Source organism: Harpegnathos saltator, unplaced genomic scaffold (genome assembly GCF_003227715.2).
Source record: "Harpegnathos saltator strain DR-91 unplaced genomic scaffold, Hsal_v8.6 scaffold434, whole genome shotgun sequence".
Taxonomy (NCBI): Eukaryota; Metazoa; Arthropoda; class Insecta; order Hymenoptera; family Formicidae; genus Harpegnathos; species Harpegnathos saltator.
In genome coordinates this window covers 162,501-178,398 of record NW_020230244.1, presented here as the reverse complement: position 1 = coordinate 178,398, position 15,898 = coordinate 162,501, and the positions used below count along the sequence as shown (strand labels likewise).

Below are 15,898 nucleotides of genomic sequence, written 5' to 3'. Positions count from 1 at the left end.
GCTGGCGGTGGGAACGAACATGGGCGGGGGCGGAAACGACGTTGCTACGAGCTGGTAGCATGCACGCATGCACGCACGCACGCACGCACGCACGCACATATTCCGCGCAAAGCACTCCTGTATGCGCGCGAGCGGGCGCGCGACCCCGGGATTCTGTTTTATAATTAGATACGATTGCTCGCGGATCCGTTTTAATTAGCTTAGATGGATGGATCCGTTACGGGCGAGCGCGTAACGCATGGCCACATTAGTATCGTTAACACGCGTCGCGAAATTACGGCCCGCCCCGGCTGATTATATTCTTCGCGGTGTTCGCGAGCGATATCCTCGTATAACGTATAAATCAGTCGGTCTTCACTTCACGGCATGTTCGTTCGCTCGCTCGCGCGTTTCTATTTTCCGCGCTTCCCTCCTCCTCTCCCGGCCCCGCGCGCTCATTGACAGATACCTTACACGATCGCGCCGGAGACTCACTTTTTCATCATTCGCCGTGCGCAATGACGTAAAAGTGCTCAAACTATCGTCCGGCTGGTAATAGAGGTTGTTAATATGCATTAATCCGCGGGAACAGTCGCACGAGCGGTGTGATTTGTATCTCGTTCGATCCACCACCCCTCCCCCCTTTACCCTCGAATGGAAAAGGATTATTCATCCGTTCTCCAATCAGCGGCAGAAGTTCGAGTTCATTAGTCAGGTCTCATCGAGCACCAGAAGCATCGTCCGCGCGACTCGCCCCCTAATTAATCGAAAAAGTACACTTGTCACGGTTGCGTGAGGGTGCAGCGAGGTGCGAGAGAGAGTGTCGGTAGGCCCTCGTCGCTCTCGCGCGCTCTCGTTATCCCGCGTGACAATAACGAATTCCAAGTGGAATTTCAATTGCGGATTTGCCTGCTCGCGCGAGCGCGCACGTGACTCCCGCGGGGGTAATAGCGCTAATACCGGCGATTTTTTCCCGCGACGGTTATCGAGCAGCTAGCCGGCGCCAGAGCTCGCGGGCCTTCAGAGAATACCGGCCTTCGTCTCTCACTCACTCTCTCTCTCTCTCTCTCTCTCTCTCTCTCTCTCTCTCTCTCTCTCTCTCTCTCTCTCTCTCTCTTTCTCTCTCTTTCTCGCGCGCGCGCGCGCGCTCTCGCGACGAAGACGACGGTGGCAGCGGCGCCGTGGTCCGCGTCGTTTTATTCGCGGCGGAAACATCCGGCCGCGGAATGACGCGTTTCAACGCGGTGCGGTATGCAGCGTGCCCGCGTCGTGCTCCGTTAAATCCTACGTGCTATCTCATTGGAGCCTGGCTGGCCGGCGCATTCGCGACCGATAGCGCCGTCGATTCGGATGCCAGGGAGGACTCTGAAGCCCGTCCTACATTAGTCGCAAGGACACAGAACGCAAGTCGCAAGTTGTAGGAATCCACCAATCACAGTCGAATATTCTCTTAACATACGACTATGATTGGTGGATTTCTACGACTTGCGACTTGCGTTCTGTGTCTTGCGACTAATGTAGAACGAGCTTCAGAGATACACGCGGCTCGCTCGAATTTTGCAATGCAGATCCGCGTCGAGAGTGATACGCCCCGTACGATATAGCCGCGGCGTGCGCTGATGCGTGCCGGCCCGAGGACGAGCGCGACGCGCAAGGATGCGCGTGAGAAGCGGCGCTTGAGAGAAACGAGGGGCGAGTCGTCGTCGCACCGACGCCTCGAAATATATTCCCGGGCCGGATGTCGCGACGCTGGTGGATTCTATAACGCTTTCATTGACGTTGGTTATTTAAACTGGTTTGTAAACTAGTACAAACACATGTGATCGTCTTAAAAAGCGTCCTCGCGAATTAATCGGCTTTTACGACGGGTGGTCTGGCGTCGTCGCACCACTCGGACGATTCGTTTGAGGAAATTGAAATGGCGATTTCTCCTTAGAGAGAACGACGAGGTAGATCGTCGGGGTGAGGATTTGTCAGTTTCGTGCGGCTGATATTTTTGCGTCCGATATTTTTGGCAGTGTTCGCTGCTGCTTTTTATATTCTGCATTTATGCGAGCAGGATGTGCTGTCTAGGATGCAGTCGATAAATCGCGAACGCGATTTAAAGGATCCTGATATTTGCTGTGTTTTGTATCTTCGACTCTAATTGAAATCCGTTTATTATTAAATTTGGGGTGAGAAAGATATTCAGTGGAAATTTGTGCATCCTCACTCTTCATGTGGACCGAATAATCTCTCTACTATTGCGGTTAATTAGGGAAATTACTTTTTTTTGTTTCAGATCCGGCAAAGATGCGATTCTGACGGACGCGGCACTGAAGGATCCGGTTCAGGCCCGAGCGGGACCGGCTCGAAGGTGAGTTCGCAGATCCCCTGTACTTTCCCACTTAACCCTTCGCGATCGAAAGGTGGTACAAAGTCGTCCAAATAATTCGAGTCACGATCGCAAATGGCTAACCCCATTCGCGCTAGCGCTCGTCCGTCCGTGCCTCCAGCCGGTAAAATTCCATTTTTTGTTACAGACGCGGATGGCAGAAAACGCGGCCGGTCCCGAGTTCCGGGCTGATCGGTGAGTGAGATAAATGGTACAAACATTTCTGGTGATGGGCTCTTGCGTGTTTTTTATGAATACCTGACCGTTGAGCGAGGCGTAATCGGCCTCTCCTCCGCGTTGGCTCCGGCCAGCAGAGGACTTCGCGAAAATACGCATTTTTCGTAGGGAGGGGGAAGGAAGGAAACGACTCACATTGCGTGGGCGGGCTATTGGCATGCGTTACGGAAAATACGTGTATATTGCAAAATACGATTACTGCAGAGTCATGAGCATGCCGTGATAAATATTAATGGTCGCTAATACGCCGTCGTGTCGTATCGAGTATTAGTTTTCCGTACCGCCAGCGTGCCCGCGCAGTCGCTCCTTTTGCTCGTGCGGCTGTAATTTCTCTCGCGATAAAATAATCGCGAGACAGAATCAGCATATCGACGACGCGACTGTCTAGCTCGCAGCACATGCGCTGCGGCAATTTATTCGTGCGCTAAATGGATCTACGTGACCGGATTATAAGACGCACGGCCACTGGCGCGACTAAAATACTTCCTGAGCGAGTTCTGAGGACGTTTCCTGACATCTTGCACGCATCAGGCAGCAGATAATGCCCGGCAAAAATCAGCGCTCGACCGCGCGAGTCTGTCACTGCCTCATTAAATCTCATTTACTCCCCCCCCCCCCGCGGTCCCTCTGCTCTCCCCAGCCCCCACCTCGAGTCCCATCCCCTGTGAACAAAACGAACACGATTGTCAGCGCGGAAGGAAAAATTCGACAGCCTTCGCACTTGTCTCGGCGAGCGCGCGAGTCTTATCGAGCCTCGGCTATCGCGCGTAAATACCGCTATTATAAGAATTTAATCCGACAGGCAATCTCTCTCGCGGCGTGCGCGCCGCCACCCGGAAGTCTGCGCCGCGGCGCGTCTCTCACGCTACGTGATCCTCGCATGCTTCTCCGGAAACGACGGATTCGTCGAATTGACGTTTAGATTAAGCCCGAGCGCTCGTCGCACGATCGCCGTGATCAAATGCGTTCCTGTCGCGTACATGCGCGCGCCCGCGCGATTTTTCAGACGAGTCGGCTGATATCGGGACGAGCCGAGCGTGTGCGCTTTGCATTGCAAAGTATAAAGAAGCGCAGCGGACACGCGCGCGACGGATGACACGCGCATCGGCCCGCCGCCACGTCGCTTCGCATCGCTTCGCATCGCTTCGCGTCGCGTCGCGTCGCGTCGCGTCGCGTCGCGTGGCGTCGCTTCGCATCGCGTCGCATCGCGCCGTGTTCGCACGCACAAGAAGCCATGCACCATCTCCTTCCGCTATTGATATTCAGATTAGCTCCCTCGCGCTCCGCCCGCCTCGCTATAATTCAGCGCATCCTTTTGCTCGTCACCGGCCGATTTCTATATTCGCCAGCAATTAGCGTGGCGACCGCCGCGCCGCCGCGTGTCCGGCGGCCGGGCGGAGGAAAGCGGAGCGAGGGGGGAAAAGGAATCGCGTGCGATTTTTCGCGGGACGATCGACGATCGGCCTCGCCCGGCTCACGACCCAAGCCGGCGACATCCACAAGCCGAGGATCGTCGTTTATCAGTCCTTTATCTCGCGGACCGGTTCGTCGCGGGAGTCTCGTAAGAACGCGAGCGCGCCCCTCCCGCCCCCCTCCCCCGCTCGCGTCGTCGAAGCTCTTCGCGTCCGTTCCGTTTATAACGCGTAAATAACGTTGACTTCATAAAGCACATTACAGCGCGAAATCAACGGCGCTCGCCGCCGTAAATCAAGCTCGCGCTATCCGCCGGCCATGGACCCGCGGGCATGTCGCTAATGAAAATTTGTAGAACGTTGTTATCGGCAGCAGAGCCGACCGCTGGCGTGACGCATCGCTCGCTCGCGAGCGTCCCGGGGGAGATCCCGCGCGACGACCGACGATGCTCGGCGAAAAGTCCACGCGAACAACTATATAACTCGATCCGATATTTCATTCTGCCGATAAGATACGCGGGAACGATCGCGCGGGCAGGGTTGCACGCTCGCGCTCGCGCGCTCGCTGCTAGCTTTTCGCTCGAAAGGGCAGCGGAACGGCGCCCATCGCAGTCTCGCGCGCGCGAGTCTGGGGATGCTCGATATGACGAGAGAGAGAGAGAGAGAGAGAGAGAGAGAGAGAGAGAGAGACGCGCGAAAGTATGTTTTTCTCGGTTCTCTCGAAAGGGCAGGCAGATAAAACGATATCGGGCAGAAACGTGTTGCCGCGCCATGAAATTTGCATATGTCAATCAGAGCCGCGCATACACCGCCGCGATCCGACACACTCGAGAGCCGATCGTAGCGCAGAGGAGGTGGAGGACGGCAGGAAGACGGAGAGAAAAAGTGACATGTATCGCCAGATCGGCGAAATTATCGCGCCGCGGTCTAAGCGCGGCGGTAACGCTTGAGGTATCGCGCGGCGCGGTTCTCCCTTCTTTTTTTTTCCATTCTGCCTGAATAACCGCGAGAGCTAACGGAACACTTGTTTACACTGCTTTCGCAGTTCGACAATCCATAAATCGCGATTCGACGTCGAGGTGCGCGCACGCACGCACACACGCACACACGCACACACACACACACACACCACCCCCCGCTCCTCGCGCACTGCGAGCCGCGCGGCTCGCGTACGCTCGAGCGATTATGATTGGTCGAATAATTATGATCGGTAGCCTGTTTCGCAGAAAACCGGCGTATACGAATCGTCTCGCATGCCTGATCGTAATTAATAACGCAAAAGGCGCCCACAAAGCTGTCACGTCGCCGCGGCACGCCCGGACAGGGGCGGGCGGACGGGCGAGGTAGGGGTGGCGGGGAGGGAGGAAATTGCAATTTGCCGATAGGGAATAGGGAAACGCCTATGCGCTCTCGGCTTTGCAGCACGTCGTGTGCTTCTTTTTCTCCGCTTCGCTCCCTCTTTTCTCGCTCCTCGCATCCCGCGCGAGAACGGGGCAGACGTCGGCGCAACGTCAACGCTACGCGCTACGCTGCGCAGCGCGACGTGCCGCAACGCCACGCGCAACATGCGCGCGTGTGCAACGTCCCCGCCGCGTTATTATTATTATCATCATCATTTCTTTTATCCCCTATATCTCCTGCCTACCAACGCCTCCTTTTTCCCACTCTTCCTCTCTATCACCCTTATCCGCCGTCTTCACGACCGGGCTCGGACCGGCTCGATCGGGCTACCTAGTCCTTCGCGTTACGCATTCAGGTCTTGCCTAGATGCAGGATAATATTTCCTGTAACTGTATAACAGATTTACGAGCGAGTCACCTGGACGCGGTGTAGCGCGCGAGGGAGCGCGCGCGTGTGCGTGTGCGTGCGCACACGTTGCGGCCGGGATAGGAAGGCGGGATATCGCGGCTCGCTCGGCCGCGTGAAATCGGACTTAATTATACGGTTTTCGAGCGGAACGCGGCGCGGAGCTGCCGCGCCGATCCGCGTGGCAGCCGAGTTACATACTCGCCGCCGAGAGCGCGTCGGCGGCGGCGGCGGCGGCGGTGACGCGCGCTCCCACGAAATCGGTAAAGATCGGACGTGGATTGCGAGACGTGCTGGTAAAACCGGCGTCCCGACCGGTAACTTTTACTCACACCGGATCTCTCTTCGTGTCGAGTGAGAGTCGAGCGACATTGTCTCGCCGACGAAAGGAAACGTGCGCAGGGCGCGCGCGCGCGCGCGATACGAAGAGATCCTCGCGCGATCCGCGTCCCACTTCGCGGGTCATTTCGTATTTTCGCTCGCTCGACCTGGCTGGCGCGACACCCTCGGCGGCCGTGTTGTTCCCTCCTCTGCATCGAATCTGCAAATTCGAGAACACGAGTTACGTAACCGTCGGAGCGGATACTGGCATGGACCCATGGCGCGGCCCTTCGGACACTCACACTTATTTATTAGGCCTCTCTGCTCACGACAGCAGCGCGTTTCTTTCTTCTGTTCGGTTCATTTAACACCATTTTCCGCGGCGTTCATTTAACGCTCCATTAACAGCCTTTTCTTCGCGCGGCGAGCAACGAGAAACGAAAATTGTCTCGGTATAAATCTTCATATTTTTTTTCTTCCTCTTCAATTTCGCGCTGATTCATGACCCGCGCGCGTATCGGTAGACCCGAACGCGCAACGTTGAAAGTGCCTCCGTCTAAAAAGTGACTGCCTAATTTGCATAATGACGCCGGGCAAAAACCAGTCTAAGCTACAAGCGTTAAATAAACGTCAACACTCAGATGTTAGGTCTTCCGTGGCTTTTGTGAAATCGTTCGCGGACGCTTACGAAATCTCGATCGGCCTAATCGACATGTCGAATCGAAGAAACTTATTTTTACAGACGCGCGACCTGATTTCCTTTCCGGCTGCGGCCTTTGCGGACTCGCGCATCGGAAGGCGCGTGCGCGCGCGCGCGTAAATGGAACGACACGCGGGCACAATTAAATAGGCCGACTGTCCATTTAATTGCGGGTATAATTAATTTGACGCATTAGCGAGGAGCGGGCTCGTCGATAAATAACTTTCTAGGGAACTACTGATGCGTGATCGCGCGCCGTTATCACGCGCAGCGGCGTGTGCGATATCGCGCGACGCAATGGAAATATAGCGGCGGATTAGCGATGTAACGTTAAACGATACTATTGGTCGTTTTTTACGTGTATTATTGCGTCCGCGGCGGGCGACGGTGACGTTGATTAATGATACGCGAAGCCGATTCGCGCCGAGATAGAGCGCACGACGCGCGACTATCACGTCCCGTCGACGATTCCGATTTTCGCTATAATAATTATGATACACATAATTATATGTTCCCACATGCGCACCTCGACACCGCTACCCACGCTGCGCGTTAATACACGGGACGTTACGTAACAGCACGCACACTGTGTAGCGACAGCGAATGCAAATCCCGTCATTGCGCAACAGGGCTCGCGCTGTCCCTTATCGTAAAATCGCCATGCGCGCGCGCGCGCGCGCGCGTCTAATTTCAATTGCGCGCCGCAGTCACGGTAAAAATAGCGCCGCGAAAAATCCGCTATAAATAATTCGAGTAGGGTCGATGGGATTGATCAACGCGGAGAGACAAGAATCTTGTAACATTTTCGAGCATTAATAATGCTCGAAACTAAATATAGAGCCGTAGCGCGCGCACATTCTTTCGAAAAATTCACCGCTGCTGCGCATTACTTCGGAGAGACACATACGTACAGGTGGAGAACACTGTTTGAAGGTTGACTTTTGCGCCTAAACGATTCGCAAAACTCCCTGCCCTCTTTCTCGCCGGCCGGCTCGTCGGTTGCGCGACTGCGAGTGAATAAGTTGCATTAGTGAAAATTAACGGGCGCGAGAGAGCGTTCTCACGGCAACGTTCTCCGGAATGCATCGGACGTGCGCGGCGCGGCAACGAAAAAATTACGATGGCGGATTATACGAGGGAAATCCTCTCTATCAGGAGAAAGAGTGAGCGAGGAGAGAAAAGGGCCAGCGACGCCGGGGAGAGACGGGGATGGTGGTGGTGGTGGTGGTGGTGGTGGTGGCAGAAGTTTTTTGGCTTTTTACGCTCCGGCAGATAAAGCCCTGACGGGGGTGTTCACCGACCTGACAGGTGCATCTCTTCTTAACGTTTTCTATAGAACAGCGTCTCGGCCATCGGTATCCCAACATCGGGCGCACACGGCCGATGTGTGTGCGCGCGCGCGCTCGTGCATGTGCATGTGCGCGCGCGTCATATGTGTGTGCGCAGCGCTTCCCGAGATAAATATACTGGCCATGTACCGCAGGTATATGGAGGCACGATCTCACGGACGAGAGAGGCAGGTAGGAGAGAGGCCTATATACACGCAGGTCTCTACCTGAGGGGTCACTGGAGTGACTGAGGAAAAAAGATTATCTAGCGAGACGATAATGTCCGTCTGAAAGAGAGATGAACAAACGAACGGCGTCGGAAAGAGTCGTGCATGGAAAATCCACAAGGCAAGGTGCGATATCCTTTGAATAGCGACTGGGATCTTGGGAATCGTCTGAAGAAGATATCCGCTCGAAATGTACCGCGAGAGTGTTGTGTTATTTATCAAGCAGGTGCTCTTTAGAAAGGAAAAGAGGTGTCATCGATTAGTATTGTGTTTTCTAAATATTACTTATTCTTAGGCGCTAATATTGCAAACTAACCGCGCCAATTCTTTCGGACCTACCTTGTATTGTATGATATTGTTTCCTCATAATAGTGTCATTTCCGATCTTTTTCTCTCTCTCTCTCTCTCTCTCTCTCTCTCTCTCTCTCTCTCTCTCTCTCTCTCTCTCTCTCCCTTTCTTTCTCAGTTGCCCACTTGCTCTTCTCTTTTGGTATTTCTCCGTGAAATGGATTCTAGCAGAAGAAACTTGCCTTTCTGTCGGCACGCAGCGCGTTTGATCCCGAATTTTCGGTCAAAGCGAGCGTTTTTAGAATCACGTTTCGAGCACACGCGGTCGACAGGTTTCTAGGATTAGTTGGGATAACTAATTAAGATCGATTCAGCTGTCCGGATTGAATACATACTATCGAGGTGTCGGGTCTCGCGCGACGTGCGCGGGATTAAGGTCCCGATTTTTTCTCCGTTGCTGAATTACGCCGGTAACACGATCCGCGACGGGTACGCTCGATGACCTTAATGTAGCGCGAATATTTAAGAGAGCGTAATGCATTTCGGCTTAAGCCGCGCGCCGCTCTTCTTCTCGTGTGTCGCCCGCGTGTAATTAACGCACGTATGGAGGGAGAGAGTACGTACGTCCCTAAGACGTTTTTATCTCGTTCGTAATCACCGCGTGCGTGCACTCGGAGTGCGCACTGTCGCATTATTGCGTAATCGCCGAGTAATTAATACCCCTTTGCGCGCTCACTGCGGGTCGATTGAATTTTTCCGCGCGCGCGCGCATTTGCACGATCATGAACCGAGAGATGCGTGCAATCAACGTTAATTGCGTAACGCCTAATGATAAATTATCTCTCTTACGCTTATCCACGCATCGTTGGACAATATGTAAAACCCGATAGAAGCGATTGCCAGTCGCGCGCCGGTCAGCCTCATCCTTCTTCCTCCTATCGTAATTGAGCTATGCATAATAAAGGATCGCTAAACGACGACACCTTAACAGATCTCTAATGACCACGTATCAAGCGATGATGGAACCGCCGCGCGGTCCGTCTCGCTCGTTTCCACCGCGAACGTTTAATCGTGCGAAAATCCTCAGGCGAAACTTATCAACGGCCGGGAAATAAATGACGGCCTCTACCGCGGCGCGAGCCTCGCGGTTGCCGTCTCTCGCTGCTTCTTCTGCCGCCGCTTTTTCTCTTTCCTCTCTCTTGTCTTTTCTCTTTTGCCCTTTCTCATTCGTATGATTTTATAATGAGCGGTGGGATAAATAATGCATGTACAGCCGGGCGTAAAAGCAGGAATGAACTTTTCGCGTTCTCAGGCAGAAGCGGCAGCGATGCGACACGCCCGTCGCGTCGCCGTCGTCGGCTAAGGCAGTGTGTTTGTTAATCCGAGACTGTGATTAATACGCGTCGATTTTCTAAGTAGACGCGAGCGCACTTTGATGCATGCTTATTTACTTTGCCGTCGTTTTTCTTTTCGCGCGCACGATCATCATTGGAAACCGGAGGATTCGTTGTCATCGTGGAAAAGAGACATCGTACGGAATAATGTTGGATACCGAGGGGAGACCTTCTCGACGTAAGATTGCGGCACAGATTAGTTCCCGCGGATTCATCGAATATCAGAACTGGATGTGACAAACTCCTCTTTCTCCGTGTTAATTTTGTTCAGGATATATTTTCAGGATATAAGGTTATTGACCGGACGCGTTCGGTCGTTGAAAGGGACGGAAAACTTAAAGACCGCTGGAGAGACAATTCGATAACGCCGTCGAGTAACTTAGCAGTTAGGACAGTTCACGACCAGGTGCAACGTCGCGGACGCTAGGCGTAGCGTATCGTTTCCAAAGTGCGCTTTCTTTCGTGGGTCCTTGATGGCGCGCTCCCAATGGCTGCTCTCGCCGGCCAACGATAGCTGTTGGCCGCCAGAGCCGGCGTGCGTTCACGAATTGTGTGTGTGTGTGTGTGTGTGTGTGTATATGAGCGGTATATGAGCCCCTTCGCACACTCCTATCCGCGTGCAGCTCGACACTCTCAGATATCCGAGGCACATATCGCCTCCTGTGTCCTAGTGTCACCTTGCTTCCTGCCATTGCAAACGTTGATTGGTCACATCGGCTTCTCTCTTCTCCGTCGAACCACGCGCGAGCATCCGACGGTTTGCCGCGGCGGGAAGAATGCGAAATTTTGTACCGCCTCCTCGATGCCTACGAAGCTGTGACCTCCCGATCGTGGCCTCCCGACTGAACGCACAGCGCTCAAAGTAATCCTGCGGGAATATCGTTGCGAAGTACGGTGGACGCGGTGTGCTTTATGCTTATCCATTAACTCGAGACGGTAATTACCGGCTGGAAGTTACGTAGGCATCATATTCGACGGGAAGTTAATAAGCGACGTGTACCGCTTCTACCGGGGTGGAAGAAAAGAGGGAATCTTCTCTCTCTCTCCCCCCTCTCACTCTTTCTCTCTCTCTCTCTCTCTCTCTCTCTCTCTCTCTCTCTCTCTCTCGTTTTCCTGCTCGTTTGAATCGCGCGTACGATAATCTCCGCGGCGGCCCGAGCGGGTAAACAGTTTTAATTCAACCGGAGTTATCGAGTTAAGTCGTTACCGGAACGACATTTTACCGTATCCCGCTCGCTCCGCGCGTCGCTCTCGTGGATTCTTCGGATTATCGATTCGCGGCGCGCATCCGGATATCTCTCGGTGCGGACGAGTTCTTAACGCCTAACAAACGTCACCTCACCGTCGCGGTAATTAGCTCTTTATTGGGCTTGAGCGTGATTTACGAAGACGCGTTAAATTAGATCTTTCTTCGAGGCGATATGAGTTCGAAGGAGATTCCATCGCGGATCGGCGCGTTAATCGATTACGCCGACCCGCATCGTCGCGAGACGAACCCGCGGCGGGGCTCGCGGCGGGTGTACGAAAAACAGGTCCCTCGCATTGAGAAGGACGATAAGCCGCAATATCTCGTCGTTATCGTTATCTGCCGTAATTTTCGTGAGCGTCCGCGACCACGGCGGAGTCACGGCGCGCGGCTGTGTGCGGGCGATTTGCTCGGGCAGTTTCACCGGTCGAAAAGGATGGTTTTTGCGCGAACCGCCCAGAGACACACCGTCGTGCACCTTTTTCAGAGAGAGAGCGATCCGGCCAATTACGGCGCGGAGCGGCCAGTTAGCGAAATCAATCGGACGACGCCGCATCGTCGTCGTCGTCATCACCGTTGTCGCCGTTGTCGCGGGGAAAAACCCTCTCTCGCGAATTGCGGCGTGCGCTGTTACATCGCCTCGTTTCGTCGTGACCATTAAAGCGCGCTCGAGTCTCAATGAAATGCCCTCCTTATTCCTCCTCGCTCCTCGGCCGCCGTCGCAGGAGCGCCGCAAGACGCGCCGGACGCATGTCTGAGCGGGGTAACTGTTTTCCGTTCTTGCGAAAAGTTAACGGCCCGCTCACCACGCTCCTCGCCAAGAGAGCGCTGCAATTTCGCCGACTTATGGAAGCGGCGGTACGGACGTAGCGGCGGGCGCGCCGGACGGAGACGACGAAGACGACGACGACGACGACGATGTGCAAGAACGCCCGTCGGGTATCCGCGCGATTTTACAAGTACCGTTACGCAAGGGCGACTTAATTTCCTCCGCGATCGATTTATTGACGGCACGGCGAAATTCCGCGCCGGGTTTCTCGCCGCCGCCTCGATGCGACTCCGCGCGGGTCACGGGGACATTGTCGAGTAAAATTCTACTCTACGATCGAGGGAAGTTGAGAAACTTTTCCGAACGACGGGCATTCTTTTTTTTTCTTTTTTTTTCTTTTTTTTTTTTGTTTTTTACAAAGTTCAAGTCGCGCGTCGAGAGCGAATATCTCTCGCATATTTTGAAATTCAAGCGAGTCATTTTCCACATCGCTCGTTGGTCGCGAAAAAGATAAACCGGCAAACTACTTACGGTGGCGTTACGTAAGAATGATTAAATTAATGGCCACTTTTAGTCGCTACGGTTAATTGTATTGCGTTTAAAAAAGATCCCGCGATTAATGCCGCCGTCGGCGCGGCATACGTGTCGTGTGCGTGTGAGTGTGCGAGCAGGTATCGGCCGAAGAAAGTTCTTTTTCTGGTTCAGCGAGATCCTCTCGACAACCTGATTTCGCCGATCCACCTTCCACTTGTTGGCACAACGAGTTGTTTTCGCGCTGAGACTAATTGCGCCCATTAATCGTGACTCGATTCGGTAATTCAGATTTGGACCCGCTTTGTCAGTGTCTCGTTTTCGCACCGCGGATGGTCCGTCGATTTCTACGAGACCGCAGTTCTCGACTAAAGTATAATTTAATAAGCTATCCGCTAAAAACGCGCGTTGGCCGAAAGCTATCTGATTTTTGTAATAAATTTGAAAGAACGCGCGCGAGAGAGGCGCGTCATCGACTAGCGTGAGTCGTGAATTGCCGATAAATTTGTGAAATCCGACTTCACGGGTGAAGTCAAATTTAACATGTTGACGGAATTTAATGAGAATTAATTAGCGTTAAATCTTAAGTTGCATTATATCGCCTCGGGTCGATTATATAACGCGACGTGAGGATCGAGATAGACTTGCGAAGTATAAACTGTGCGGTGCACTTCTAATTAATTAATTTTCCATTTATAAAATGCGTTCAACTTGGCGCTACGAGTTTCGCTATTTTCAGCTCATTTCTTTCCCGCTCGACCCGAGCGAAATTAAAAATATGCAGATACATATTAAGATAAGCGTTCGGTCGAGTACGAATGTTGAAAGTTCATGTTAATTGCATGTGATGTTAAACGCGGCTCCGATTGTGCAACAAGAGGCGAAATTTATGGATCTTTTTCGCCGTTCTCTCTTTTGCATTCATTTCTTTTGTCGTGCTCGTACGAGAATAAATTCTTCATAATTAATTCTTCTTTACTTATACGCGGTGTAAAAATATCGCGAAACTTGTACGTTTAGCATCGAGCGGATCAATTCTCATTTTTTTCTCCAACACCTTGTTCGCCGACACCATCGTTGAAAATTACCACATTAATGGCTTTTTAAATCCGTACATTAAGGTTTCCCCTTTAGAGGACATAAAAAACATATATAAACATATATAAATATACAGTTAATGTACTTCGGGGTCGTAGTATTCTTGCGCGCGACGCATTCTTGGAACACGGTAGTCGAACGGCGAAACGCACGCGGTCGCGTTCCTACGATCAACTTATTGTCCGCGCTAGGCAATTATTATTCCTGCGCGCCGGTCGACGCAGGATCGGTTCGCACGTAATCGTTACAGGGCTCCCGTAACGACGTACCGTGCGATAAACGCCACCTCGGTGGCGCACGAGTTTGTGCGCCGGAGACGCGTTCACGCGCGACGCCGATATTTTGCCGAGAGTAAATTTTCCACGACGACTGATTAGACTGCGACGGTGAATTAGAGAGGAGCTCTCCGAACGAGCGCGTTTCCCCGCTCGGCTTAATCCCGGCGCGCGTATAAAGCCGTTTTCGCACGATCCGCGGTGAGGATTTGCGGGAAATACGTATAATGGGGCACGATGAAAAGATGTTATAAATAATATCGGGAGAGCTGAGAACATCGAGAGACGCAGGCATTTGGAATTTCTCCCGAAAATTTATCGCAAAATTCCGCTTGGTGTATTTAACCAAAAATCTCCATTCGTCACATTAGCCGCAGATTTATTTCGCTGAAACTTTTTCAGCCGAGAGAAGAAACTCTCGGCAGAAGGATGCAGATAAATTTAGATTCTAACGAGAGAGCCGCCTTCTCAAAGATCCACCACAAGCGTCGAGATACATTTTATTCCGAGGGTCTTCGCTCCGTGTGACACACTTTCAACGTTGATGTTAGAGGTTCCATTTGGGGAGAGCAGTCCATCCCAAGCATCCCACTGTAGTCCAAACGACCCATGGCTCCCCGACACTGTGGTGTCCGTGTAAGACCGGCCTAAACCGCTCGACGCAACAACGCTCTTAGTCGGGCGTGCGCGCGTGCCTGCTACGCGTTGTCGAGACGCGCGTTTAACCACCGATAACCTCGCGAGTGTATGAGCCCGGCTGCTCGCGCACGTATGCGTAACACTTTCGATACCGTTATCACGAGCGTCATTGCTGCGCTTCCTGCCGCCAATCTCGACTCCGGAGCTCTTTACGCCGCGATATGAGCGCGAGCGAGCGAGCGCAAGAAACGCGCTCGCGTGTCGATTTGCGAGAGAGAGCCGGTCGCTGGAATATAATTATCGACAGGATAAATCAAACTCATTTTTCGCATCGATGTTTAATTAGCGTTAGATAGCAGGACACGGCTTTCCGATCCGGCCAGGCCGGCGATTTCGAATTATCATTTCACGATATTGAGCAGAAATGCCGCTCCTGCCGCCGTTCGAGACGGATAAAAAATGCAGCTGTTATTTATACATAATGTCTCTGTACCTTATTTTTGGCTGGAATTCTTCCTTCTCGCGATACGATCCAAGGGAAATAAGAGAGGAGCGAAGAGACAAAAAGGGATATCCTACAAGGATTTTATTTCGTCTCATAATACACACGTACAATTGGCACGCAACACGGTGCACAATTACCAAGCAGAACGTAAAGGAAGAACGAGACGCAAAAACGCGCTTCAACGAGAGCGTCTCTTGCGCGAAATCATCTCGATGAGTCGCGTCCAGGAATCAATCTCGGGGCGTTACGCCGAAGCCCGCTTTCGTTCGCCTCCTCGCCGCATTTTTATATCCAGACGTAAACACGCGCGCGGTGTTTGCTTTGGGAAGACGTACGCGACCGGTAAGAGCTGACCGGTCTCACCGGCGAACAGGTAGCGACGGTCCATAGGCGCGCGCTCGCGCGCACATGTACGCACGCGTACGTGTAGGTACACACGTGCGTGAATAGATGCAGCATTGACGTTTCTCTGAATGAATCCCGTGAACCGGTTGAGAACCATTATGCGCGCTTACGAGTGCCGCCGTTTAAGCGAGGCACACGGGAGACTTCAACGCCCGCACAAGCCGTCGCAAGCCGTGGAGACTTCGATGTCCGCACAGGCCGGATCGCGCCGAAACGCCGGACGAATCTGGATCAGCGGCTGCTCCTACCTGCAAGAGCGGCCCGCGAACGCCTCACCGTTGCGAACCGCTCGAATTTCGATCCGCAGTTTCGATCGCAGCTCGTCGGTGTCGCGTATTTACGAACGATGATAGTGAGAGTGATT

At 53.1% G+C, this 15,898-nt stretch overlaps 1 protein-coding gene across 1 annotated transcript in view; it reads left to right on the top strand.

Annotated features, from left to right (window-relative positions):
• Positions 1-15,898, top strand: part of LOC112589227 (uncharacterized) — a 41,330-nt gene that overhangs the window by 15,629 nt on the left and 9,803 nt on the right. The window contains exons 2-3 of the mRNA XM_025301624.1: positions 2,261-2,335; positions 2,502-2,548. Coding sequence (XP_025157409.1) covers positions 2,261-2,335; positions 2,502-2,548 — 122 coding nt within the window. The remainder of the gene's footprint in view (positions 1-2,260; positions 2,336-2,501; positions 2,549-15,898) is intronic.